At 37.8% G+C, this 27388-nt stretch overlaps 1 protein-coding gene across 1 annotated transcript in view; it reads left to right on the forward strand.

Moving 5' to 3' along the window:
• The window catches only part of FBF1 (Fas binding factor 1), a 109969-nt gene extending 82999 nt beyond the window's left edge, over window positions 1–26970 (forward strand). The window contains exon 13 of the mRNA XM_048292422.1: window positions 26719–26970. Coding sequence (XP_048148379.1) covers window positions 26719–26970 — 252 coding nt within the window. The remainder of the gene's footprint in view (window positions 1–26718) is intronic.
• Window positions 26971–27388: the final 418 nt, after the last annotated feature.

The following is a 27388-nucleotide window of genomic DNA, read 5'->3' on the forward strand; positions in this document are numbered from 1 at the left end:
TAAGCTTGATCCCCTTGTGAATGTATTCTTTTCTCCCCAGACCGGAACTTAATTTATCTTATCTCCATCAGTGAGCAGCTAAGGGCCTCAGTCAGAAAGCCTATTCAGGGGTGTGGTGCTCTTCTCTGCAGCTTTTGTAATACAGTTTTGCTATAACAGGTGAAACTCCTTAATGAAGATGTTTAAGTCATGAGCTATGACATTTCTATCTCCAAAAACACTATAGCCTTGTATAATCATATGCGAATGGTGACACCAGTAATCACAGAAAACATGGTAAGGGATAGACAGCTATAGCAAACATGCTACTGAATTCCCTGGTTCTGCCTCAGTCTTATTTGGCGTCTGTTTTATTAGAAAATTAGATTATTTTTCCAAATGTCTCCAGTTCTTCTCTGAATAAGGCAGATGATGCTTCAAAACTATATTTAGAGTGAACGAAATACTCACTGAAAGAATTTTTTTGAGTTGAAGGCTGCTTAAAGATATAATACAGCTCTAAGGTGTGTGGCCTTGAGTTCTTTGGTAATAAAAAGATACGTTTGGCAAAAAAGATGTGAAAAAGTATGACTTTTACATCATGGTTGTGGGCATCATTAGATCATTAATACTGCACATTGTTTTTTCCCTAAATGTAATGTGCTCTAGGTTAAAAAAAAAAAAAAAAAAGAAAAAAAAAAAGAAAACCAAAAACCAGAAATACCTAGTTTTGGCTAAGCCAGGTTAACAGATTTTTCTGGTTTTCTACCAAAACAAAACTTAAGACTCAGAAGATCTTGGATTCTTCTGATTCTCTCTAATGCTCTTTCTGCTAAACTTCTTACTATGAATTATTTTTTTTTTAATCTTCTTTCATTATTCATTTCACAATTCCCAAACTCAACTGTCTTTATAGCAAATTTACATGGACTGTGCTGTAAATAAATACTACAAATATGTATCTGAACATGGGTTTTACACTTTGTTGCCCACCCTTTCTATTCAGGCACATGAAGGACCCTTCATGTAAAATCACGTTCCAGGTTTTTACAAATCCAGACTCCAGTTAATAAGGGAATTCAATACAAAAATACTGATGATGTTTTGGCAGTTATCACTGAAAAGAGTGAAGACGCAGAATTCAGCATCTTTGCTTACTTCTGTCAGATTTTATTCCTTTAATTCTCTGGTATCTTGTGCTGTTTTTTAGAATCTTACCTCGAGGCTCCTACATGATAAACAGTCTATTTCTCACTGCTGCTTGCTACCTTCTCCACAAGAAAGAAACTGGACTCATGCACCTCAGCTTTATTCAGACCAGAGGCTGTAAAACTTCTCCAAAGAGCTGCATGTGACTCCAGGGCAGGCTGCAGAGGAGGCTGTAGTGCTCTGCTGGTAACTGAGTGTAATGCTACGTGTGGGTCAGTAACAGAACAGGTGGGGCTGCATCAGCCTCTGTGAATGCAGAAGTTACTGTGATCCAGCAGCAGATCCAGCAGCCAGACCTTCCACAAGCACCACGGTTCTCACTTCCAGATGAACTGACGATTTTCTATTCAGTAAAAAAAAGGGATCATGCAGAACTATCATGATGGTATGATGGAAGTAGTCTTAATCCTCCAGCTCCCAAACTGTTCATGATTTGCAAGCCTGTAGGTACAAAAATGCTGTTAGCGAGGATTTTCTTGTTATTTTCTAAGTCCGTGAGAGACTTTTCTCTCTCACAGAAGAGGTAGCAGAGTTATGTAAACAACCAAGCCACCTGCAACCTTGAAAAGTCTTGTTTATGGTATAGTAGAAAAATATTTTGACAATGGATGTTTTAGGATTTTGGCCAATCACCCCCAAGGGGTGGCTGGTCCTTTGTCCAATTAGACTATGAAGAAAAAAGTCTATAAAGAGTTTGTAAAATAATTAAAGAAATCAATCTTGCTGCACAATTCCTGCCTGCTGGATCTCTCCTCCTCCTCCCTATGGCTGCAGGACACGGTGATATACCGTAGGAACCAGGTCTGCGGTAATACAAGCCAAGCAGGAAATATCCATGTCAAAGTAAATCATTCCTCTTTCCCATTTAAACATTTAATGACATTCACACAGTTAATTGCTATCCATTCCATTCATGTATGACTATACTGTTTGCCAAAAAGGTCTAACATGGGTCTCATTAATTCGTAGAGTCCCCTTAGATTCTCAGAATTTTACCTTGTTGTTTCTTCAAGTAATTTTTGAAATTCCTTATCTCCATCATCACACTTAATTCTATCCCGAGTTTTGCAATTAATGTTCTTTTCTGGTTTTTTTCTCCTGGTTCTCTGACATTTACAGAGATCCAATGAAGCTTCCTGTGTGCCAAGACATTTAGGTTTTTCTTAAATAATTTTTATAATTTTTCATTTTTTAGTTCTTTATGAGCAAAGCCTTTTTTGTTTGCTTAGTGTGAGAAGCAGAAGTAATGCAAATTTTCTTCTTGATAGCAGTTGTAAGTAGTCTATTTTATGTGAGATTGTTTTAATTTACTTCTACTGTAAATCTCACTTATTAAAGCAGAGAAACACCTATAGGAAAATGGTGGATTTCATAAAATTAATATGAAACATGTTACAGGAATGCTGGGGACAAAATTAATAAGAGGAATAAAATTATTTCAGCATGAAAATCAATATTTTCTTCCTTTCTACTTTCCCAAAGTTACTTTTCATATATGTTGTTATCCAAATGTAAGTACTTAGCACTTAGAGGTCAATTTCCTTTTGGCACAAATGAGTAGGACTTCAATTGCAGTACCTTGATAAAAGAGAAATTAATAGGCACCATAAAAAAAAAGTAAAAGTGCTGTTGACTTTAATAAGAAATTAACTACACCTTTAAAATTATCTCTTCTCAAGAAATTAATGAGACAAGATTTGATAAAACTAATTTTCTTAAGAAGGAATATGTGCAAAAATGTAGAAATGTAGACATTTCAAGTGAAAACTTATTACAAACACATAAATAAAAATGATGTTTATATACAAGTATACTCATGTTTATCATGATTTTTATTCAAAACTGAGGGATTAATAATTGTTTGATGACTGTGTCTCTTTGTGCATTCCTGATGAACTCAGAAGTGCTACACTTAAGCTGTCATCTAGTTATCCATAATAACTGTTGAGGAAGAACCTGCAGTGAGAGTAAAATTTAGGATAGTGAATTTTCAATTGTTTATGGAACTAGTGGATGGGATCCCCAGGAACCTGTCTTTAGGGATTAAGAAGCTGAACAGAGCTGGCAAATTTTTGATGATGTTATTCTTACAGGAAAAGCTTTCTCAATTCCCACCTGTAAGAAATTAGGGACCGAAGGCAGAAGGCCACCACTGCTGATTGAGGACCTTCTGGTCAAATTACTGTGCAAGAAGAAAAGTAATAGGCAGTGGAACCAGAGACTTGTATCCCGGGAAGAACAGAGGGTTGCTGCTCAGATGTTTAGGGATGGGATTGGGAAAGCTCTGGGGAAACCTTGTTACGGATGTTTTATATAAGTGGCCTGAAAAGAAAGCTGTAAAAAGATTTGTAATGACAGAATAAGGGACAGAATAAGGTACAATGACTTTAAACTAAAAGATTGAATGTATATAAGGAAAACATTGTTACTAAGAAGGTGATGAGATGCTGGAACAGGGAACCTGGAGCAGATGTGGATGCTCTATCACTGGCAGCGTTCAAAATCAGTTTGAACAGAGCTTACCAATATCTGTTCTAATGAAATATATCCCACTCCATGGCAAAGGAATTGGAGCAGCTGATCTTTGAATGTCCTTCCCAACACAACCACAAATTGAATACAAATTAAACATACAGCTTGAAAGGTCTAGAGAAAAATCATATGATGCTATGATAAACTTTCTACTGGGCTCTGAACCAAACTAAAGTATTGGAATTTGTGCTGTCCTATGGTGGCTAGTTAACCTGTAATACAGGGAACAAAGATAATTCTCAGTAAGACAGTCCCCAGTACCAGAGAGTTATGTCTAGGTCACGGTGAGAAAGGAAGCCTCTCCTAGAATGCTTTGTTCTGTTATGGTAATCTACCCCAGTTCTGCTTCCCCGGTTGGCTGTTGGCCACTCCGCCCCTGTCAGAGACTGAAATATTATAGTTTGTTGTGGGGTATGCCCAGCCGCTGCCCTGGAGGGATGTCTGCTGAGATAAGGAGATTGCCTAAACCTCCCAGCAAAACTCCCCGGGAAAGGGAGCTACTCTTCAGTTACGGCAAGAAGAAGACAAACCCAGAATCCTCTGGGAGACCCTATGCAGATCCTTTGTAGTCTTTACTCTCTGACACCTGTATCCCTATAAAGCTAGCCCTCTGCCCCTCCGAGGGCAGAGAGTTGCTCGTCCCTGGCTCCCCTTCGCCAGAGTATGGACCAATAAAGCTACCTCGTGTGAAACCAGCTACACGGGCCTCTTGTCTCTCTCCCTGGTCTGGCCTGGAGGCTGCCCTGCAGAGCTGAGCTGAAATCACGAGCTGACAATCACTAAAGAGCTGACAGCCTCTGCACGGGCCCTCCTAGCTTGCAGCTGAGGGAAGACACTGGGCTTTTGGGAAGGCAATTCCTTTTGGGACCATCTCTCCTGACGGGTCGCAGCTTCCTTGGTCAGAGCTCCTCACCAGCTGCCATAGTTTATGACTTAAACATTTTCTTAAAGGACTTTTAAAACTGTATTACAAATGCTGAAGAGAAGAATACCGCACCCAGGACGGGGGCCCTGACTGAGGCCTCACACCACCTGCTGATGAAGATAAGGTAACAACTCAGGGCTGGGGACAAAGCACAGGCTTAACACCTCCAACGTGGAGACCACAGCCCCAGGGGTGCCAGGCTCTTACAGAACCTCACACCAAAGGGTGGGGGTAGGAGAGGCTTTGGGTGTGTTGGAAAAGCCTCTGGTCAGAGGTGCAGTGACTGCCCGTCCTCCACTGTGCAGAGGAGCCCAGCTGAGGGGTCCTCACCGGGGGGGGGGGGAAGCTTATCCACAGCAGAAGGGGGTGACATGGCCCATCACAGGGGCCCCCCTCAAAGGGGTCCCCAGACCCTGCACCAGAGATGATACAACAGACCCTCAGTGCTGCAAGGGACAGTGTCAAGCCGGCCCCTGCAAGGGAGATCTGGGCGTTCCCACCTGGCCTGAAGTGTATATCAATCCACGGGATTCTCTACTTTTTGGCATGTGGTGGCAGTGTGGCCTTGGTGGTGACGGGGGACCTTCACCACCAGCAGACCAGATGGAGGGGAGCGACGAGACGTCGTTGGGACCCTCGGATGGGTGATAGGCTTCCACCTAACCCCTGTCACCTCTCCCTGTTCCCCCACCCCCCCACGCACACTTCTTTTCTCCATTTCTTTCTTTCTTTCTTTCTTTTCCCTTCCCTTCTCTTTGCCTCTTTTACTATTAAATAAAATACATCCATTTTTTGGCATCAACATATAACCTGGTTTGGTTTTAATCTTATTTCTGTCAATATTTTGAACCTTCTAAGTTCTTTCTGGTTTATGCTCAGAGACTTAGCTTGCTTATTTTTCTGCGTTTAAAAAGGATCGTAACAGCCCCCTTGGTACCTTGTATGTTCCATGCCTTAGAAATTTCTCCACTCCCATTTCACCCCATTGGCCTCTGCCCCTCGCCACTCCCCCAGAGCTCTCCCATTGGTTCCCATTCCCTAGTCCCGCCTTTGTACCACCCCCGTGCCCTCAGACCATTGGTTCCAGGTGCTCGCTCCACTCCTGTACTTAAACCTGAGCTTTCCATTGTTCTCGTCTTTGCCTCTGGCATCCTTTACACTGTAGAAGCAATAAACTGCTCCTGTGGAAATCTGTGCAAAGATCCTTCCTGCCTCTTTGCTATCGACCCATATTGCTGAAGCTATCCATGCGTTTGTGCATGCACGTGTGTGTGAGTGTATATAGCTGATCCTGCTGAGCGGCTTCGCTTTGGAGATGCCTTTCAGAGATCGCTACACCTTGTGCTCTGGCACTGAAGCTGCAGAACTTGGGATAGCGATAGTGTCCCTTTTCAGTTGTTACAGCAAATAGTGGGTAGCTTACTCATGATTAACCTAATAATATGAATTCACTGAGTTAAAATTGATATAACAGATGATTTCTCTGTCTCTGTGACAAATGTCTTCTCACTGTTATATTAAATAAGTAATACAATGCATTTGATCAGATGGTACTGCAATAGTGAATACAGTGTATTAGCTATTAGCTGTATTTCTGAAATGCTCACAGTTCTTGCCTAATTAGCTGTAGAAAAATGTCTTCAAATCAATTAAGTCTTGACATGAAAATTCATGAAGACAAAAATATTTTTGTAAATGAAGGCTTGTAGAAAATTTCAGATATTTGTTAATGATTGTCTTGTTTTATTTCAAATGACTTTGCCTGACATTTATGAGAACATGTGCATAGAGGAAAGTACAGATGTGCACTGTGCTAAGGTGGAATAAAAGAGGCATTCACATCTCTGAGAGAGAAATAAGTCTCAGAAAATTTTCCTCATAGCCTTTTGAACTTTGTATTTAAATTTCAAGAAATTGGCTTTCAAAATCTGAGGAAATGACATTTGAGTTTTCCACATCTTTCAAGTTTTTATTTTTTAAATATTTGAAGATGTTTTTCTTCTTTTTCTGTAATGCTACCTCATAAACCACAAGGAAAAGAGTCCTAATGTGGATGATTTGAACTTCCTTAAAAAAAGAAATCCTACTGTAAGGTTATTTCTTTTGCATCTTCTGCTGTGCAGTATATTGAAATAAAAGAACTGAAACTGTTTTAAAGCATCACACAAATTTAAATACAGTGTACAAAAAAATTGCAAAGCTTTTGTCTTGGAAGTCTGACATGGAACTTTCATAAAATTTTGGGAAAATGAGGGTGATCCTCTTTTCAGACATGCCCTGAAATGACGAAGTCTTTATGAGCAAAGACAATAATTTAGAATCAGTCAAAACCAGGAAGCTGGCAAATATAAAGTTTTGCTATGTTCTAGAAAACATTAGTGAACAGCACTTATACATGTTTAAAATTATTTTAAAACCTTTCAAAGTACAGGTTTAGATGTGCTGGAGATGCAGTACAAGCAATTCCCAAGTTTTTTACATCTTATTGAATCATTTACACAGGCAACCTTAATTAAAAAGTCATCTTCCTATATAAAATAAAATATATTAATTATAGAATACTTTAACTTTCTATAATTTACACATGTCTGGTAAAAACTTTTCTTCATACAATTCCTATTGACTAGCAGCTTTAATTCAGCAGCCTTAAAGGAAAGCCTTGCATATTTTGGAAATTTGAAAAGAGGATGAAAATGTTTGTTCCTCCAGTTGTTGAAAATATTTAATAAGAAACCTAAGGAAAAGGGCAGTAACTAGTTGTCTCTCAATATGAGTTCCAAAAGCACATTCCAATTTCTTAACACAAAGAAGATGTAAACTGAGAGTGAAAGTAATATTTCTCTCACTAGGGAGGATAAAACCAATAAAACTGAAATTATTTCATAGAATCATAGAATATGTGGAATTGGAAGGGACACAGAAAAATCATTGAGTCCGACTCCTGGCCTCCTCCTGGACACCCCAAGTGTCACACCGTGTGTCTGAGAGCATTATCCAAACACTTTCTGCTTTTTCAGGCTGGTGCTGTAACCTCTGCCCTGGGGACCATATTCCAGTCCCCAAACACCCTCTGGGGAAAACCTTTTTTTTGTAATTTCAACCTAACATCCCCTGACTCAGCTTCAGGCCATTTCCTCAGGTTCTATCACTGGTTGACACAAAAAAGAGATCAGCGTCTGCCCCTCCACTTTCCTTCACAATGATATTGAAGAGCCCAATGAGATCTCCCCTCAGTCTCCTCTTCTCCAGGATGAAAAATCTAAGTGACCTCAGGCCACCCCCATATGGCTTCCCCTTGAGACCCTTCACCATCCTCATAGCCTCCTTTGGACACTTTCTAACAGCTTTACATCTTATATTGCGGTGCCCAAAGCTGCCCCCAGCATGCGAGGTGAGGCCACCCCAGTGCAGAGCAGAGCAGGACAATCCCCTCCTTCACCCAGCTGATGATGCTGTGCCTGATGCACCCCAGGACAGGGTTGGCCCTCCTGGTTGGCAGGGCACTGCTGACTCACATTCAACTTGCCATCAACCAGGACACTCAGCTCCCTTTCCACAGCTTCCTTTAATCTGCTAGGTGGATTACCTTGTCATAAAAAGAAAACAAGTTTGATAAGAAGGACTTTCCTCTCATGAAGCCAAATTGGCTGTGACCAATGACTGGAGTTTCTCTCATTCCCCAGTCTATCCGTACATCCAGGGTTGCCCCATCCTAGGTGCAGAATTCAATACTTGCCACAGTTATACTCCATACAGTTGGTGATTGCCCAGCCCTTTAATTTGTCAAGGTTTCTCTACCGGGTTTCTCTGCCTTTGAGTGGGATGACAGCTTGTCCCAGATAAGTATCATTGCCAAACTTAGTATACCTTTGAAATCTGTATCTGAGTAATTTATGAAGATGTTGAAGAGCACTGGGCTGAGGATGAAGCCCTGTGGAACCCCACTAGCGTTGACAGCCTGATGTTACCCCATTTGCTATAACCCTTTGTGCCTGGTCCCTTAGCCAGTTGCTTACCCATCATGTGATGTGTTGTCCAGATAGGTCCTGTACATTTTGTCAAGAAGAATCTTGGGAGAGACAGTGTTAAAATCGAAAAATATTTATCAAAATCCAAAAATATTACATCAATTGTCTTCCTTTAATCTGCTTTAATCTTCCTTTAATAAGGCGGATTACCTTGTCATAAAAAGAAAACAAGTTTGATAAGCAGGACTTTCCTCTCATGAAGCCAAACTGGCTGTGACCAATGACTGGAGTGTCTTTCAGATGTTTTTCAATATCTCCCAGAATAACTTTCCGCTTATTGTACCAGACACTGAAGTGAGACTGACGGGACTGTAGTTTCTGTGGTCTTCCTTATAGCTGTCGTCGAAAATTGTAGTAGTGTTAGCCAACTTCCAGTCAAATGGGACCTTCCAGATTCCCAAGACCATTCAAAAATCATTGAGAGATACTAGTGATGACATTGGCAGCTCTTTGAGCATTCTCAGATGAAACCCACCAGGCCCCCTAGGTTTGTAGGGATCCAGCTGGAGCAGCAGATCCCTTCAAAAGTTCAGGATCAACTGGGAGTTGATCATTTTCACAGTCATGGTCCTCCAGCTCAGAGCCCTGACATCCCCTTGGTCCCTCATCAGTGTTGAAGACAGAGGCAAAAAAAGCATTAAACATCTCTGCCTTGTCTCTGTTCCCATTTAGGTGACTGTCCTCACCTCATGAGGTGCCTTCCTGTTCCATATCTGAAGATATAATTCAGAATCGTACTCCCTAATTGTTATACTTTATGATGAGACATCAGATTTTTTTAAAAAATCAAGAAAAGAAATATTAGGTTAGAAGAAACCTCACTCTGGTAGAAAATTAAAAAGGGGGAGAGAAAAGCAAAGTTGTTGATTAAAATAGATAATAAAAAATATATTGTATATTTTCACATTTTAAAATAGGAAATCCAAAATACTACATTTAGAATCCTCAGGTTTTGGAAAATATTAAGTGTAGTTCCAGTGTTCTCTCTCTGTAGAACTTGCAGCCTTTGAAGGACCTGGACGCATATTTTGATTGCTGGGGCTCAATGGAATGAGCATAATACCATATTTCCTGTAGTAATGATGACATACACAAAAATCAGGAGATTCGAATTTTCAGATAGTTCTGCAGTCCTGGAGAAAAGTTGTACTCTCTTTCTACAGCTTTTCTTTTCATCATAGGGAAAATCTTAAGCAAATTATCTGTACTTTTAAAATTTAATCTGAAAGGAAAATTAATGAAAAGTCAGCTATGTGATAGAAAAAGACAAGATTTGACTATGTAAAACTTTCTTCCTCTTCAGATGTCTTCAGACTGGACAACATCCAAAATCTATTTAATTTTCTTTAATCTATTTTGCCCACCACTACAAATGTCACCAAAGTTTTCTCTTTTCTCCCTTAATAAAGGGAGCAGAGGGTTTTGATCTACTATCTTTGACATGGCCTCTGGTTTCAACTGGTAACTGGATAATGAAAAGGACTGTTCTATGCCTGATTTTACTTTGAGCTTTGATGAAATTCTTCCAAGCTGCTGCAAGGGAATGTGACAATGCATCCTCTAAAGATATTATTTTTTTATATCCATTTATGCCAAGCCAAAAGTATTTAAAAAAGCATAAGAAAGTATTTGTCTTTAATTTTTCATTTTCCTTAAATATTTTTTTATTTCTTCTAATACAATTTTTAAATAATATTCAGTGGTGTATGTCCTTCCAGACAGTGTGAACTCTGTGCTTCTATCAGAGCTTTCATCACACTTTTAAAACCCAGACAAATTCCTAAGGGCATAAGAGACTTCTAATTCTACAGTCATTTGGTTTCACTTGTGTATTTAAGTTTTCAGAGGAAATCTAATTTAGTGGGCGCCTGTGAAATACAAAGATCGATGAAAACATGTTAACTCTCTTCTTAATGCCACAGGACTTGCGTAATATTTCTATCTAACTAATCTATAAACATGCAAAAAGAAAAAATAAATAATTATGACTGAACATTTTAGAAATCCAAGTAATTCCAACAAGAACAGAGATTTTTTTGAATGGACGACTTTTTATAAATAGGGGGAAAACTAGGTTGCTTTATCTTGCATAGACGTGGCCTAGTTAATCAGCAGTGATTAGGCTGGCTTAGTCTCTCAGTTATGTTTGTTAATTAAAGCACTTTCTACTGAACATTAGCTCAATTTCCCCCATGTGGAAGGCAGGCTAGGAGATGATAGACATCTAAACCATGATTCTTTCTCATTTGAATACTCAGGGATTCTTTCTCACTTGAAAAATCATAACTGAATTAATATAGAGAGAACATAGCATTTTTGTCTGCATAGCCTTATCTGCAGGGCCCCCTGGCTATCAATGTGGGGAAATATCAATGGAGTGAACATCTCTTAGTAGGAGTAATCATCATCATCATGAACTGCTCATCAGATAGGAAGACAAAATGCAATTAAGTTGGGTTTACAATCAGCCCAATAATTACTATTCAGATGTCTCAGCTGTATGGAAAATGCAGGATTCTGAACTGTGACTTTTTTGTTTGAATGTGAGTTTTTTCCTCCCTTTCTTGATCTCTTTTTGCTTTGAACATTTGTAAAATGTCAGTCATGATGTGGCACAGCTGAATAATTGTCATAGAGTCAAATGGTTGCAGATGGTTAATGGAAACAGAGAATTAAATGAACAGCAGTAAAGAAACTCATGCAAAATTTAAAAACCCTATTGCAAATTTAAAGGGTCACTTGGTTTAATCAAAAATCAAATAATATGAATATGTTATTCTCTGCATGAAAGACACTGTGTTAAATTGTTTTGAGAGATAAAAAATGAGCAATCAATGATGTACTAATGAAATTTTTTAAAAATCGTGCACTATTGAAATATGCAGCACTTGCCAGTTAAAAACTATAGAAGGAAGCCTGATTTTGGCTGCTGCATTTTGTTATTTACCATTCATTCAAATTAGTTAAGTCTAGATGTAAAACACTATAGGGTTCTACAAAAGAAACACAGAAATGAAGATTAAACTAAGTAATCTTTACCATATCCAAATAATGTTTACTGATGCAGTAAATTTTAAAATTTTTAAATTTTATCAAATTCAAGTAGCTCAACATTTCAATTGACTTTATGTCACCAAAGTGCAGAATCAATTTCTACATAGACCTGCAAGGTCTTAGAGGTGCATTACGAGATGAAGCTCTCATTTGTCTGACATTTTTGAAAGACATGCTTGATAAATCCTTTGTAAGGAGAAAATATATCTTTCTGGTACAAGCATTTGTGATACCACTTATTAAGTATTATGGAATATGTGGAAGTGGATTTAAGTTGAAGATACTTTAAAATGGATTCTAAGTCTTCAAAACATTGTATTCTTTAGAAATTCTTCCTTATTTTTCAGCTCTTTCATGCTTTCCCACTAAAGTCTGAAGTTAATAGCTCTTTCCATCTAGTAAATTATTTTTAAAGTTTTTTTTTTCCTCTTAATTAAAGGGAAAAAATAAGATAATTGAAAAACATAATGCATTAATCATACACCATTAAGTATAGTTTGATAATTGAAAATACTTTGAGATTGGCCCATGCCTGTGAAAGAGGATTTTCTTCCTGTAGTAGACTAAAAAGGAAATATAAACTAATCATTTGACAAAACCAGAAACAGCAACTGCCACCAAAAACATCCAGTAAAGAAAAAAACAAAACTTAATAGCTACTTTCAGTAAGATTTTTTTTTCATAGACATATATCTGGAGAAATTATAGTGTATCTTATCTTAAGATAATCATAAAATCAAAATGTGTGCTAACCATAAAATAAAAGCAATTAAAAATTTTATGTTTTCTCCTTGACTTATACACTCAAAGCATACCTATGTTTTCTTGTCTGCTATAATTTCTGCAAAGTCAGTGACTTGCTTATTAAATGGAAGCAGAGATGAAAATATTGATCTTATTTCCCCATTCTAGTCAGTACAAAGCATCTTCTCTTAAATCTTCCTGAATAACTGCATTACACTGCCTATCTAATAGAGTTTAAAGTGAAAGTTTCTTTCCCTTTCTTATAATACAAAGAGTTTCAAATAGAAAATAGATAGGCTGTGATGAATGTTCCATTGTCAATACATCTCAAATAAGCATTTTGCTCCTCTGGGTTTTACTTAAAGACTTAATGTCATTTCCTGAATGGTATTGGCTCAAATATGGAAGCATCTGTATATTTTTTACCAGAATTGTTAACATTATTCAATTTTAAAATGACAGATATACAGTGCTTGCCATGAGAAATCAATCTCTCACTGCAAATAAATGTGGCAGAATAATCCATATAATGCATGTCAAAAACTGTAGACTTTTGCTGACCTATTATTCTTTATGAATATGTTTTTAAATGCCACTTCTAACTATGAATGTCATCTTGAAAATGTAATTTGTGATATATTTTTGATCCTTTTAAGGCAGCTAGTTTGTTTTTTTGGTTTTTTTTAATAAACATTTCTTAAAATATTATTTGTCCTCTATGAAGTTCTGCAGTTTCATTTATTTAAAAAATATTTATTCTGCTAAAAATGAACCTTTGTGTTTAATGGAAGAGAAATAAAAAATGGCTTTTGTTCAGCAAGTTTTACTTCAAAAAGTGTGGAATTTCATAAAGAACATATATTCGGCAGTTTCATATGAATTTGCATCTCTTCTCCTGCAACTGATGTGTAAGATGAAAAATTTTCTTCAGCATTGAACTACTGAATGCTTTTTCAGGCTGTGTAAGTTCTTCTATGTTCTTTTTTCTTCTGAGAGAGAACAATATACCAAGGAGCTAGAAATGTTCAGAGTTAGATAGCAGAATTGATTCAGGGGAGATGCTCCCAGTTTCATAGCAGTTATAAATCAGTACCATCATTCACTGTGCCTGACAGTTTAAGTATGGCCTCACTGACCAAGCAACTTGAAAGAATATACAGATGTTGATGCTGTATTTCTACCAAATACCTCTTTCAATCCAAACCCACTTCTTTTTAGTTCTGTGGGAAAGCAGGTGACTTATTTCCCTTGGTGGTGGTGGTGGACTGCGCTAACATGACCAGCTCTGCACTGGGTTGAGTGAGAAGCTCTTAACCCCGCAGCTGAGAGACAGAGGGAAAAATCTGTATCTGGTGGGAAAACATGTTTTATGATTAGCATTTTAAATCACTCTACTGGCATGAAAGACAAAGTATTACTGTACGCAAAACCAGGTAGGAAGATGGCAACAGAACTGAAAGGAAGTACTTTCTCATCACAAACTTTTTGAGAATTTGCCAAAATAATGCAGCAGGCAGCATCCATGAACCTGCTGATGATAAAAAAAGGATCTTGTAGGTCAATATAAGAATAGGGAGATTGCTCATGAACTACCCTTCATGGGCAAAACAATCCTGACTTGGGAAAGAGTAATTAAATTAAATTAATTAATTTAGATTAATAAAATTAATTAATTAGAATAATTTAAAATAGACTAGGATATTTAGAAACAAAACTAAAATCACCTTCCTACCACCCTTCTTACCAAGCTCAACTTCACTCATGGCCCTTCAACCTGTTTCTCCTCATGTGGATTCAGTGGAATGGGGAACAGGGATTGTCGTCAGCTCATAACACTTTATCTTCGCCACTCTTTTACTTCCTCTTGTTTCCCTGTTCTGTTGTGGGGTCCCTACCACAGAAAAGAGTCTTTCAGTGTGGGTTCTCCACATAGGCTGCAGTGTTTCAACAACTGATCCTTTCAAAGAGGAGCAGACCATCAGGAAAAGACCACTCCAGGCATAAATACAGGAGTCCTCAACTAATCATTGATGTAAGTGCTTGGTGTCACCATATTGCTGCTAGACAGAAGAGAGGTGCTACACAATAACCATTTGAAGTTATATCACCAACGATTATTTTCAGCTGCAATAATGTTGTGATCATATCTTTGTGCATTTAAAATCCCTGAATTGAACTCCCACTAGTATATTTTCCTTTTCAATATCTGAAATGATGTGCTGGTTTGGGCAAATTTGGAAATATATCCTCTGATGAAAGGCAGGCTACAACCAGCCCTCCCCCACCAGGTTCGAGAAAAAAATGAATTTTCCTTGAAGGAAAGTGAAAGAGACAAAAACTATTTATTTAACAAACACACAGGAAAAGAATAATAATGCTAAATAATAAAACCTCTTGCTCATTTCTGAGAGAAGTCTGGGAAAATTTCAGAGTCCTTCCGTAGATCTCTCTCTCCCCCTCCTTGGAGCTGGGACAGGGTGGTGGGCCCACCTCCAGGGCCAAGGCCTCGGTGGAAAGTCCTCCCAATGTATTCTGAAGTTGAAACTGTCCAGCAGAGAATAAGGGAAAAATCAGAGTCCCAGGAAAACAAAGTGAAGTAATTAAAATAAGGAGGAGTTATTTTCCAAGGATTCTGCCTTCTAGGTGCATTTTGAATGGGGCTGAAACAGGTACTTAAAACACAGGAGAGTCTTTGGGGAATGCCAATGAACTCCCTTACAAAAACTCTAGGAGATATTGTAGACAAAACTTCATTAAAATATGACTAGTATAACTTAGGAATTACACACATTTTATTATCATATTTATTAAAATAGAGTTTTTAATTTGCAACATCGGTTTACAATTTCTATTCCTCACAAAATAAACCCCTAACTAAGTTAATAAATAAATCTCAAAATCAATTAAAAATTATAAAGAAAAATTTGCTAGGAGTTGTAAAATACTTAAATGATCTCTGAAACTTGCTTAGCATTTTTATCATTTCAATGCAAACTGAAAACAACACTTTTCAATACTGGAGATAATAGAAAGGAAAAGTTGCTGAAAGTCTCTATTATGGTGAAAGTGCAACCAAGTGCCCTACTGATTCAGACATTGGACATTGGACACAGAATACATTAGAAGAAACTTTAACTATATGTTTCTTTCTTGAAACCTCTCTTTAAATAATTGTAAATCAATGTAACCAACTGATGGACTATCAAATTGTAAAAAAAAGTTGCTATGGAATTTTTTTTTTTTAAATTTGCATAAAGAGTTACTTTGTGGAGAACTATTGTTGCATTCCACTGTAATATCCCCAAATTCTTATGGGTTTAGGATAACATAATAATGTTCACTGTAATTCAGAACATAACCAATAAGAGTTGGATTCGATAATCCTTATGGGTCCCTTCCAACTCAGAATATTATATGATTTTATGAATATCTTCTGGTAACCAGGCACTGAAAGATTTCCAAATAGTCTAAAAATATTAACTAAAGCTTATAAAGCTCTTATGAGGAGAGTTACAGAATCTCTCATGCTCTTTTTCCTTTGCTATAATACAGCCATCTCACTCGAGAATACAAGTTTTGAAGAAATGTGTGACATTACGAAACAGTAATAGATATTGAAGGGAAGGATAGTACTGCATTACTTTGAAACTCCCTAGCAAATTTAGATAAATAGACTGTAATTAATCTGAGTTGAAAAACCACTACAATTAGTGTTAATATGTTGACATACCTAAAAAATGTCGGAGGCCTTAGCAATCATGAGAAGTGTTGCACAAAAACTTTTTCTATTTCTACAAGAAGCAACAGTCATGAAATTCCTAATGGTTAAGGCAAACTTACACTGATTCTCTTCATAACAGCAGAGGGGTGATAATGCACTGGATATCTTTTTTATAGAAAACAGCTACATCTTATTTCCAATAGCTGCTTGTGTCCATAGGATGACACCACCAGAGCAGATAGGAGTTACGGCATTTAAATATAACAGTCATTGTTTGTCTCTGTAAGACATCTGCCTTTCATAACCTACTATGCTGGTAAGTTATTGAATTGCATTTTTGAATTACTTCTTGTTCCTCCAAGTCAATTAACACTTCTGCAATTGCTGAGATTTTTTCCGAGGGGAATCTGGATTGCTTTTCAAATTAGCCCTCTAGCTTTACACAGACTGTGTAAATACATAATTCTGCCTTTGAGTTGTCAAATCTCTTGCTATTTGCTGCAGACAGCTATGGCATTCTCGGGAACATCTTTTGACAGAATCAGCATTCCAATCTTTTTGATAATAACAAATTGCGTGATTGACTAGAACTGTAATAGCCTGAGACATTTCTAGCCAGGCCTGAAAATTAACTAAATCTATCACTACACATGTCATTAAAACATAATTTCCTGTCATCGTCTACCCAATGGTAGGGTCACCAAGCTATTTTTAAAACACTTCTAAGATCTCCATCCTCTTATTGATATTCCAGGATTTTCTTAACATGCACCTGGTTAAACTTTCTGGAAAAAATTATTAGTACTTTCAGCCAAGTTCCCAAATGGTAGACTAAGTAATTTGTTTAGTTTATTATGAAATCTGAAGGACAACAGAGAAGAAAAACTGTTCAGAGTTTTTCTGTCTCCAATTCTACCCCAAAAACATGCACATAAACAATTCCATAGCAGCTATGGAATTAACTCTATCAGACTCAAGAGACCTGCTTTACCTCTCGATATTTATATGTATGTATAAGGATGAGGACCTGGGGGTGTTAATTTTCATTGCTGAGTTTTTATTTTGGCTTGTGGGGGTTTTTGTTTGGTTGGTTTTTTGGTTGATGTCCTTGTTCTTGTTATTTCTGGGTGGGGTTAAATTTTATAATTTCTTTAAATCTTAAAACTGGGTTTTGTGGCATCAATCCTTTTTCTGAACTTCTCAACTTTCTGGTGCTTTACTGTTCCCCCTTTCATTTTAGAATCTCACCCCATACTTTCCCCATACTGTTGTCTGTGCATTTCATTTGACAGATCTGAGGTATTTTTCCCTGGAGGATAGCTTTTGTTAACATCTTGTACTGAAAGGCCAGTTTCTAAAAGCTGACCATTTTCCAGAAAGATGCCTTTCCTGTTTTGTGTCTATGATACAGTTCTAATACAAAGACTGTATCCACAGAGTCATATTAATTTAATAGTGCCCTTTTCATTGCTGTATTTCATTTACTACTGTTTCACTGCTTGCAATCTATAAAAAATAAGTAACTTCTTCTGACATTTTGTTCTGTATATCGTCATGCTTAAGTCTGCTAGTACTGAGACACAATACATCTTCCCTATATGTGTGTGTGTGTATATATATCTATATGTATATTATTTGAAACTTCCCATTGTTTTATAGCACTTAACTGCTGCATTCAATTTTTTTACAGTCTCCAGAATTTGGACATAAATCTTCTAGTCCCTACTTTTCTTCAGTAAAGTCAGGTTGGTTTGATTCTCACATTACTAAGTTTTGTAGTGAACTGTACTGTAGATTTAAGTTTGATTTATGACTTCCTGAGAAGTTACTAGAAGCAAGGAGTTTACTGACTTTGTGTTTGTGGTATTATTCATTTCATAACTATAATGTTTCATGACTATAATATGGGATCAACAGTTTCCTTCACTATTTGCAAAACAGCATAAACCAAACCATCCTTAACCCTGATTTGCTTCTCTAAACATCTGTCTTGCCTTTTCATGCTGCGGGTGACTAAAGGCTGAAATAACCAGCTGTATCTAGACTACATATTTCAATATGGGACTTTGAAAAATATTGAAATCCTGTCTTGTTTCTTTCAGCTACTTATTACCAACTTCCAAAGTAGATGCCTTTCTCGAAATTTTGGTCTTTTCCTCAATAATTCTTTTCAGGTTTATACTAATATCTCAGTAATCTCACATTTGCATTTCTAATTATTCTGTTCTGGCTCTTAAGTTGTACTTACTCTTCTCTGTTCTACGTTTGCTTTGTTTAATGTACCCAGTTTGTTCCTCAGTATCAAGATAATTCTATGTATTAACAAGCATAGCTGCTATTGTTGCTTTTATATTTATATATCTATTATTCCTCAGAGACACGTTTTTGTTTTTTTTTTCCAGCAATCAAGCGAAGTCCTTTAGATTGTCCAGTTTCCATGGTCTTTGTATTTACACAGTAATTTTCCGCTCCTGTTTCTACTTCCTGTGCAGTACAGCTTCCTTCTTACTTAGTCACAGTATCTAATCTTATTTATTTCACTGTTCTACATTCTGCAGTATATATATATGACGTTGACTCCAGCGAGGGAAGACATGCAGACAATCAGTGTGATTGATAATGCAAGCTTCAGTTTATTGGAATCAGGATTCTGCTTTTATACACTCAAATATGCATACTTGTCACTTCTCTATTGATGCTGGATAAAAAGCTACATTTTGCACGTATTATGTTGCGATTTGGGAAAACCAGGGTTCTTCCTCATCTCTCATGGTCAGTACATCTTGTCAGCACGTCCTGTTGTTTATCTATAACAGGATTGTCAAGAACACTGTGTTTGTGTCCTTGCCTTCTTTCTTTATTCTCATGATTTCTGTTCTCACGATTTCCTTTTTCTGCAGCTAGCAAGAGGCCTGCTGATTTTTGCAGTTAGCAAGAGGCCTGCTTATGTCAAGCTAAAAAGGTGTTTGCTTGTACAGCTCTTCCAGGGACCCGTGTCCCTGATCCTCTAACCATTCCTCAACATATATACCCTGACTTTAGGTATCTGAACCACCTATAATGTGGGACATGCACTCAATGTGAAGATCCAGTGCTCTTAGGAATGATAGTTTGTTATATAGAGAAATTATCTACTACCACAAGAATTTTCCTGCCCTCCAAAAAAAAAAAAAATAGGGTTAGCATAAAATAATTTTATTCAAATTTCGAATTATTCTCTATTTTTTGAACATATGAGTAAGAAAATATATCCTTTTTGTAAATATATTGAAGTATGACATGTTACTAGTATTCTTGAGAAGATTTCAGAGGATATCCTCAGACTTCAAGCATTGTTCCAGTGTTGTGCTGAAAAACTCTTTAATCTAACTTGTTTTCCAAGTTACTGTTTTTTCCTGCCAAATTAGGACACTTCCCTGCTTCTCTGATCAGCTCAGTTAAACTCCCCTACCTTATAGCTGATTTACAGCATTTGGTTTTTTTTCTATTTCTTTGGCAGAAGGAGAGAAGGCAGTACATTATCATTTCTGTTTTTCCTTTGGTATTGGTAATATGCACACCTTGAAACTACAACAAATCTTGAAATATATTTTAATATTATTTTATAGCAATTCCTTTTTCATGGCTTTAAAGCCAGAGGTTGTCTTTTTAGTTTTAATTTAAATTTGTCAGTGAACTTCTGTGTAAACTTTGCTTTCTGCAGGACAAACAAATTATCAGGAAAATATAGTATGTAGGACAGATAAGGGGAAAGCCAGAAAAAAATGTTTAAAAAATGTTCTCCTTGGAAACAGAGGCTCACAAATTTCACATATAGCAAACAACCACCTCCCTTTTTAATTCATTAATAATGAGAGTTGAATAAATAACTCTTTTAGCAGAATTATTCTTACTGAATAAAAATTCAGATTTACTATAGGATTGTATTTATATATGTTATATGAACATATTTTTAGATTTTATAAGCCACAAGCAATTTTTGCTCCTACAATATAGGAGTATATCCCAATTCAGATAATTGCCAAAAACTCAACCAAAACCAGTCATTTTTTTCACTATATTATTTCTGGATTTGACTTCTACAGAAGTCTAGTGGTACCCCAGCATATATGTAAAAGAGGAGATTGAAAAGACATTATATAATTTTATATTGTATAAAAATGTGAAATATTATTGGCTTTTTTGCCTGCAATATACATTTTGCTCTGTAGAGATACTTATCAATATACCTCATTTAATGATTTAAATTCTCTTTCTAACTCATGTTTCTTTTTTTTTGTTGTTCATAAAATAATCTGATGAGATAATATATTGCTAGGTACATTTAATGATAAATAGAATTTCATAAACTTCATAGGTTACTCATAGATATGTTTGTTAATAAACTGTATCAGACATGGCACAATTCTCATTTTTGTCTGCCCAGATCAATCAAAAGCGTGAACACACTATAATAGTGAGTTACAGTTCAATTTAAAAGGAAGAATATACTTTATCCAGGTCAGGACAGGGAACACTGGCAGAATAATTTAGAGAAGTTCTGTTAGTACTTGACATGTTATACTTGCCATTTCCAGAACTTAGTTCACAGCAAATTCCTGTCAACTGGGACTTGGATTTTGATGATCCTTGTGGTCTCTTCTGATTCAGGATATTCTATGATTTCATTACTTATGCCTTTCAAAATTACTTCTTCAGAATTCCTTCCTTAATATATATGATTTTAAAAAAATCACTAGTGACATAGTACTCACAAGCTCTTTTCACATGTTGAAAAACAGCCCATTTGGAAGTCAGTTAGGGAAGTTCTCAGTATTACATCTTCCTAGTACGAACAGATGATAAATTTTCTTTTGGATTTCTGTATTCTATTGGTGGCTCCAAATATTGGCATTTAAGATTTATGAAGCAGGAATTAATAATTCCTAGAAGAAAAGAATGTCTGGGGTTTTTTGGTAATTTTTTACAACATAATCATTGGTTTAAGTTTGATACTACTTTATGACAGTCAGCTAAAACCTAAAAGAACTGGCTGGCTGGACTACACAACACCCTACAGAGTAGTAACAAAGCCATTTGCCTTTGCAGAGACTTAAAATAAGTTCTAGGCTTTCAAACTGGAAAAAAGCCTGAAGACCATTCCTTCATTTGTAGTCTATTACTGCAACTTACAGATTCTTTGGAGCATTATTTAATTTCTTTAGTAAGTTCACTTTCTGGAAAGTGTGTGTCATTTACTGGGGTTTATACTTACATGTTCTTGAGCTACTTTTACATTGTGCATATACATTTCTTCAGGTTAATTTCAGTAACGAAACTTGAGAATGGTTGTTCAGAAGCATATCTAAATTAGAGTTCACATGATTTGTCTAGTGTCACAATTAGACAGTTGTGGAAACTGAAAATTCTGGATGTGTAATCCTTAAACTCCATATTTCCTGTTCGTATCAAAGAAAAATATTGAGGTTTAAAGTACAGAGTGGTAAATTATATTGCATATCTGACTTACTCTGAATTAAAAAAAAAAGGCCTTTTACAGATCTGTTCAGTCTTGCAACTTTGTTTACCTCATTTCCTCTTTTGTGCTTCCTCTGACTATTCTTGCTCATTTAATCATTCTAATAAAGTATAGATAAATTTGTGAACCGAGTTTTCAGTCATGGGTCCAATGATGATTCCAATTTAGACTTCTTCACACAATACTGTTGTAATAGTTTACAAATGAGGCTTGAAAATACCCTAAGGCTACTTTTATTTAGCCTGAATGGAGTGGGTAATAGAAATAAACTTACCTATTTGTATGGGAACAGTGTATTAACCACTAACTATTTGGAAGTGAGTTCAGTTGTGGAATCATAGTCTCACCTTCCAAATTCCCTAATGCAGAGCCACTCATTGTATTTCTAGAAACATTATTTGTTAAAGCCCACATGAAAAGTAGATTCTAGTGAACTAAAGTTTTCCAGATAGGACACTTCATAATAAATTATCATTCTTAATACTTTGAATTTAGCTCTGTTTGCAACAATCAACTTTATTAAATGTAAGGATTTCTGTAACAGCTTCTTATCTTAATTATCTGCCACTTACTGGGATGTTGCAGCACAGAACTTTACTTAAACCTAAAAGCATAGAATCATAGAATTATTGAGGCTGGAATGGGTCCCTGGAGGTCTTCTAGTCCATTGTGCTGCTCAAGCAGGGCCACCTCGAGCCTGTTGCCTGTTGAGACATGTAAAGATGTCTTTTGAGTATCTCCAAGAATAGATGCTCCATAGTCCCCCCGGGCAACCTGTGCCAGTGCTCAGCCACTTTCACAGTTGAAAAAGTGCTTCCAGGTGTTCAGATGGAGTCTTCTGTGTTCTAGTTCATGCCCATTGCATTTAGTCCCATCACTAGGCACCACTGTAAAGAACCTGTGAAGCATCCTCTCCTCTAGGTTGAACAGTCCTGAGCCTTTCCAGCTAAGAGAAATACTCCAGTCCCTTCATCATCTTGACGGTCCTTTGTTTGACTGTACCCAGTGTATCTGGTGTACCCAACACGTGGTGTGAAATGGCATCAGCTTTCACTCTAAGGGAAGTGGAGCTTCCATGGAGGAGTTCCAGCAGAAGGCAAAAAACCTGGTGGCTCTCTGGCATCAACCTCTGCTCCACAGCAGTCATGGCAGGCAAAAAATCTGGTCTGGAGCCTCTTGGTGTGCTTTCTCTCCCTTGGCTCCCTGAGGCTTGGGGCTGGAACGGGGCAGCCCTGCTCCCACCAGTCCCACTCCTCCAGTCTCAGACCTGCAGCAGTTGAGTTCACCTCAAGGCAGCTGTAAGATTCCTTCTGCAGCTTCTCCAAGCCAGGGAAGGGAAAAGCTTTTTGCCTGGGCCAACAAAACCAAGCTAGCCAAGCAAAACCAAACTTCACAGACTCACCTGGGAAATGAGTCTTCAAAAGTGCCTGCAAAAAACCCCAAACTCCCTGCTCCCCAGCCCCACACACACCCAGTCCCAGGCCTTAAAGATACTGCAACCATTTTTGGGCACAAAGCAGAGGATCATGGAACAGACTATCACCATAAATCACTCCAACACATTCTGATAATTCCATTTTTGGACAGTGGTGAATAATTTTTGTTAGCATCTCATATAAGGCACCTCCATTCTTTACAGGATTACAGGATCACAGAATCATTTACGTTGGAAATTACCTCTGAGACCATGGAGTACAGCCTTTGACTGAACACCATCATATCAACTACCCTAAGTGCCACATAGTCATTTGTTGAACATTTCCAGGTGTCACACCACTTAGCCACACCACTGAGCAGTCCATTCCAAGGCTTAACAAACCTTTCTGTGAAGAAATTCTTCCCCATGTCCTGATACTTCTCTCAGTCTGACTCTTTGCACTGACAGTTGACAGAGAAACTGCCACAGTTTCTGCTCACATCTACATGGCATGCTGAGCTTTGGAACACGAATCCTGAGGTGCACATTAGCCATGCATAAACACATGCCCAAATTTAGTCAGAGACTGTGGGGAAAAAAAATGGGTAAAACCAGTCAGAACTAATAACTGTGTACAAGAACAGAACTATGAGTCCAAAGCAGTCTGTGAACTCTGAATTAAAATAAATGATGACTTAATTTGCTAGGTGTTCTCCCTTTAAAAAGGCCAAGTGCTAGAGAAATACATGGTCATTTGAAACAGTTACCTGAATGTAGCTGATTAATGACTCTTAAGAGTACTTCTTACAATGAGCTTAGCACTGACTATTTAACAAACACCTGATTTTTATCAAATTTATATCCTGAAGAGTTTGTAATAAGTCACTATAATCATGAAGAAAGCAGTCATCATCTCAATTATACAGTGCAAGTAAAAGTGTATGAGTAGATTACCACTCACTTCTCACAAAAACAGGAATGTCAAAGGACCATGGTAGGTGGACCTTGGCTGCCTGACAGGTACCCACCAAGTCTCACTCTCACTCCTCCTCCTCAGAAGGACAGGGGGAGAAAATACAATGAAAAAGTTTGCAGCTCAAGACAAGAATAAGGAGATCACACACTACCCTCATGGGCAAAACTCAACTTGGGAAAGATTAATTTAATTTATTACCAATTAAAATTAGAGTAGGAAAGTGAGAAACAAAACCAAAATTAAAACCAGCTTCCCACCACCCTTCTTTCCGGACTCCACTAATGACTCATGACTCTTCCCTCCCTATGCTACACCCTTGCTTTAGTGGGGTCCCTCCCACAGGAGACAGTCTTTCATAAACAGCTCCAATATGGGTCCTTTCCAGAGGCTATGGTGTTCCAAGAACTGTTTCAGCATGGGTCCTTTCCAGGAGGTACAGTCCCTCAGGAAGAAACTGCTCCATCCTGGATTCCCCATGGGACACAGTTCCTTCCAGAAAACATGTTCCTGCATTAATTTCTCTCCACAGGCCAGGAGTCTGCTCCAGTGCGGGCTCTTGAAGTACTTCTGATGACTCTCCACCTGCTGTCCTCAGGCTTCAGGGCTACAGGGGGACAACCTGCTTTATCATGGTCTTCTCCTTGAGTCACGGGGAAATACCTGTTCCACCACCCGGAGTACCTTCTTTCCCTCCTTCTTTGCTGATCTTGATGTCAGGATTTTTGGTACTAGAAAAAAGATACAAATAAATTATTAGTGTTTGAATAAAAGCTTCTTTTCTTCTTCATGAAAGGAAATATTTCAATAGATAAGACCAAATATTTATTATGATTCTAACAATTAATACTTACTTTCCAATTATCAATTAAAACCGATATTTCATTTTGAAATTCAAGGTTTAGGTTTAACACAGATCATATTTTGACATCTGATTTTTCTTTTAGCTATTTTTTAAAACGAAGCAGTGCAAAAAGCCTGACAGAATTTGTATATTTTCTCCCAATTAACTAATAACTTATGATGATTGTCATGGGAGCTTTTTGGTTTGCTTTGTTTGTGGGTTTTTGGGGGATTTTTTTTGGTCGGACTTATTTACTTGTGCTGTATTTTATTTATAAAATAGGCTCTATGTTTTATTGACCAAAACAAAACAGAAATTTGGTAATGTACTTCAGCATTTTACTTTTGCTTTCAAAGTAACTTAAAACCTACTGTTTATTAATTATGAAATGGAAAAGTGGGATGAAAAATAACATTAGACCTGCTATTTTCAAGGATGCTATAGTGAAAAACATTGTGCTTCAAAACAGGTGACAACTTTTACGGGTTTAAAGTTGCTTCTATATATGGAAAGATGAAAATGGTTATGACTTTAATTTAGGGAAAGAAATTAAGGCAGATATAAGAAAGCAACACAAAGTAATGAATGGCATAAGGAATATAAGTTCAGCATCCCCACTTACCCTTTCACTTGAGGCAAGACTGGAGATTTTTAAATAGCGATTACTTGAAATTGCTAATTGAGTGCTTTCCTAAATGTGATTGTTCTGTTGTCTCAGTAATACAGTATTCAAAATTGAATACATTACTTTTCCATGGAAACCATTGTCAAGCACTTTGTAACATTAATAACAGAACTGGAGATAAACAGTAAGAGAAGGCAAAAATAAAATAATGGGTGAGGAAGAACAGGGGTCTCTCCAGCTGGGATTTGTAATGAACTTATGAGGCAAAGTAACTAAGTTACACAACAAAACAAGTTCATGTCACATTAATTATATAGTACTTTCACACAAACCCCCTATACTATACAAGATGTTAGAAGAAAATGGAATTTTTCGGCCTAAACACAGACAGGGGGAGAAACAGGAAAAGGCAGGTTATTGGAAATACAATGAGCTGAAAGAGAGTTTCAAACAAACAGGATTTCACCCAAGAATAAATACAAAATCTAAGCAAGGAAGGCTCTGCTACAAAGGTTTGGAAAGGAGATAGCATTCACCAGTGAAGAATACCTAGATCAAGCGTTAAGGGATTCTGATGTTTTGAGTGCCTATGTATTCTTTTTATACCATAGTTTTTTTACAGATTCACCTGGCAGGTACTAGTTTTAATAGCCTGCTGTAGCGGGTTGACATTAGCTAGCCACAAGGTGTCCACCAAGCTGGTCTGTTGGGGTGGCTCAGCCTACTCTTGGGCTGAGACCATCAAATGTCAGTCAAACCAGGGCCATCCACTGGGTGGATTTCCCCGCCCAGGACAGTGGGTTAGAAAGAGGACCAGAAGAGATCACTGAGGTCTAGGTTACCTCTCCCTGGGTGGCTCCCAATCCTAAGTTACCTCCCCCTGTTCCAGAAAGTTCTCCCTTTCTTAGTTGTTAGTTGGTTCCCTGTTGTGACTCCTGCCTCCCTGTTCTCCCTGTTGGTTCTGAAAAATTGTATGCTCCCCTCTGCCTGTACCCCATTGGTTGTTTTCCTTTTCCCCACCTTGCTCCACCCCCACATAAAAGGTTGTGTCCTGTACTTCTCAGGGCCTTTTGCTGGTCCCTGGACCCTCCTGCAAATAAACCTGCTGGAACCCACACCAGAGGCCCCTCTCACCTTCTTTGCTTCCAGGCTGATGCAGGCCTAATTCAGCGGCCACCCGACGTGCTTCCTCTGAGGAGGAGCCAGCGCACGCATCTATCTCACACCAATTCCACAGAGTCGTCCAGCGAGGATGCTGTGGAGGCTAACGCTGCATCCCCTCTGCCCGAGGGCACGCCGAGGCTTGTGATAACAAGCCCCCGATTGCGTTACTGCTCTATCACTCCTCTTCTTCTGGACTGGGGAAAGGAAATACAACAAAATGCTCATGAGTCAATATAAAGACAGGACTGGGAGAGATCACTCATCCATTACTGTCATGAGCAAAACAGTCAGCCTGGGGAAATTGATTTAATTAATTGCCAATCAAAAGTCAGAGCAGGAAAATGAGAAGTAAAAACAAATCTCAAAGCATTTTCCTCCCACTCCTTCTTTCTTCTCATGCTTAACTTCACTCACAATTTTTTTTTACCTCCTTCCCATCCAGCAGCACACAGGGACAGAGAATGGGGTTCATGGCCAGCTTATTGCATGTTGTCTCTGCTGCTTCTTCGTCCTCATACTCTTCCCCTGCCCCAGCACGGAGTCTATCCCATGGGGGATAGTCCTTTGCAAATTGCTCCAACATGAATCCAGGCTACTAACTGCAGTTCTTCATGAAATTCATGCCCACATCATCACCTGGTTCCTGCCAGAAACC

The sequence above is a fragment of the Corvus hawaiiensis genome, chromosome Z, assembly GCF_020740725.1.
Source record: "Corvus hawaiiensis isolate bCorHaw1 chromosome Z, bCorHaw1.pri.cur, whole genome shotgun sequence".
Classification (NCBI taxonomy): domain Eukaryota; kingdom Metazoa; phylum Chordata; class Aves; order Passeriformes; family Corvidae; genus Corvus; species Corvus hawaiiensis.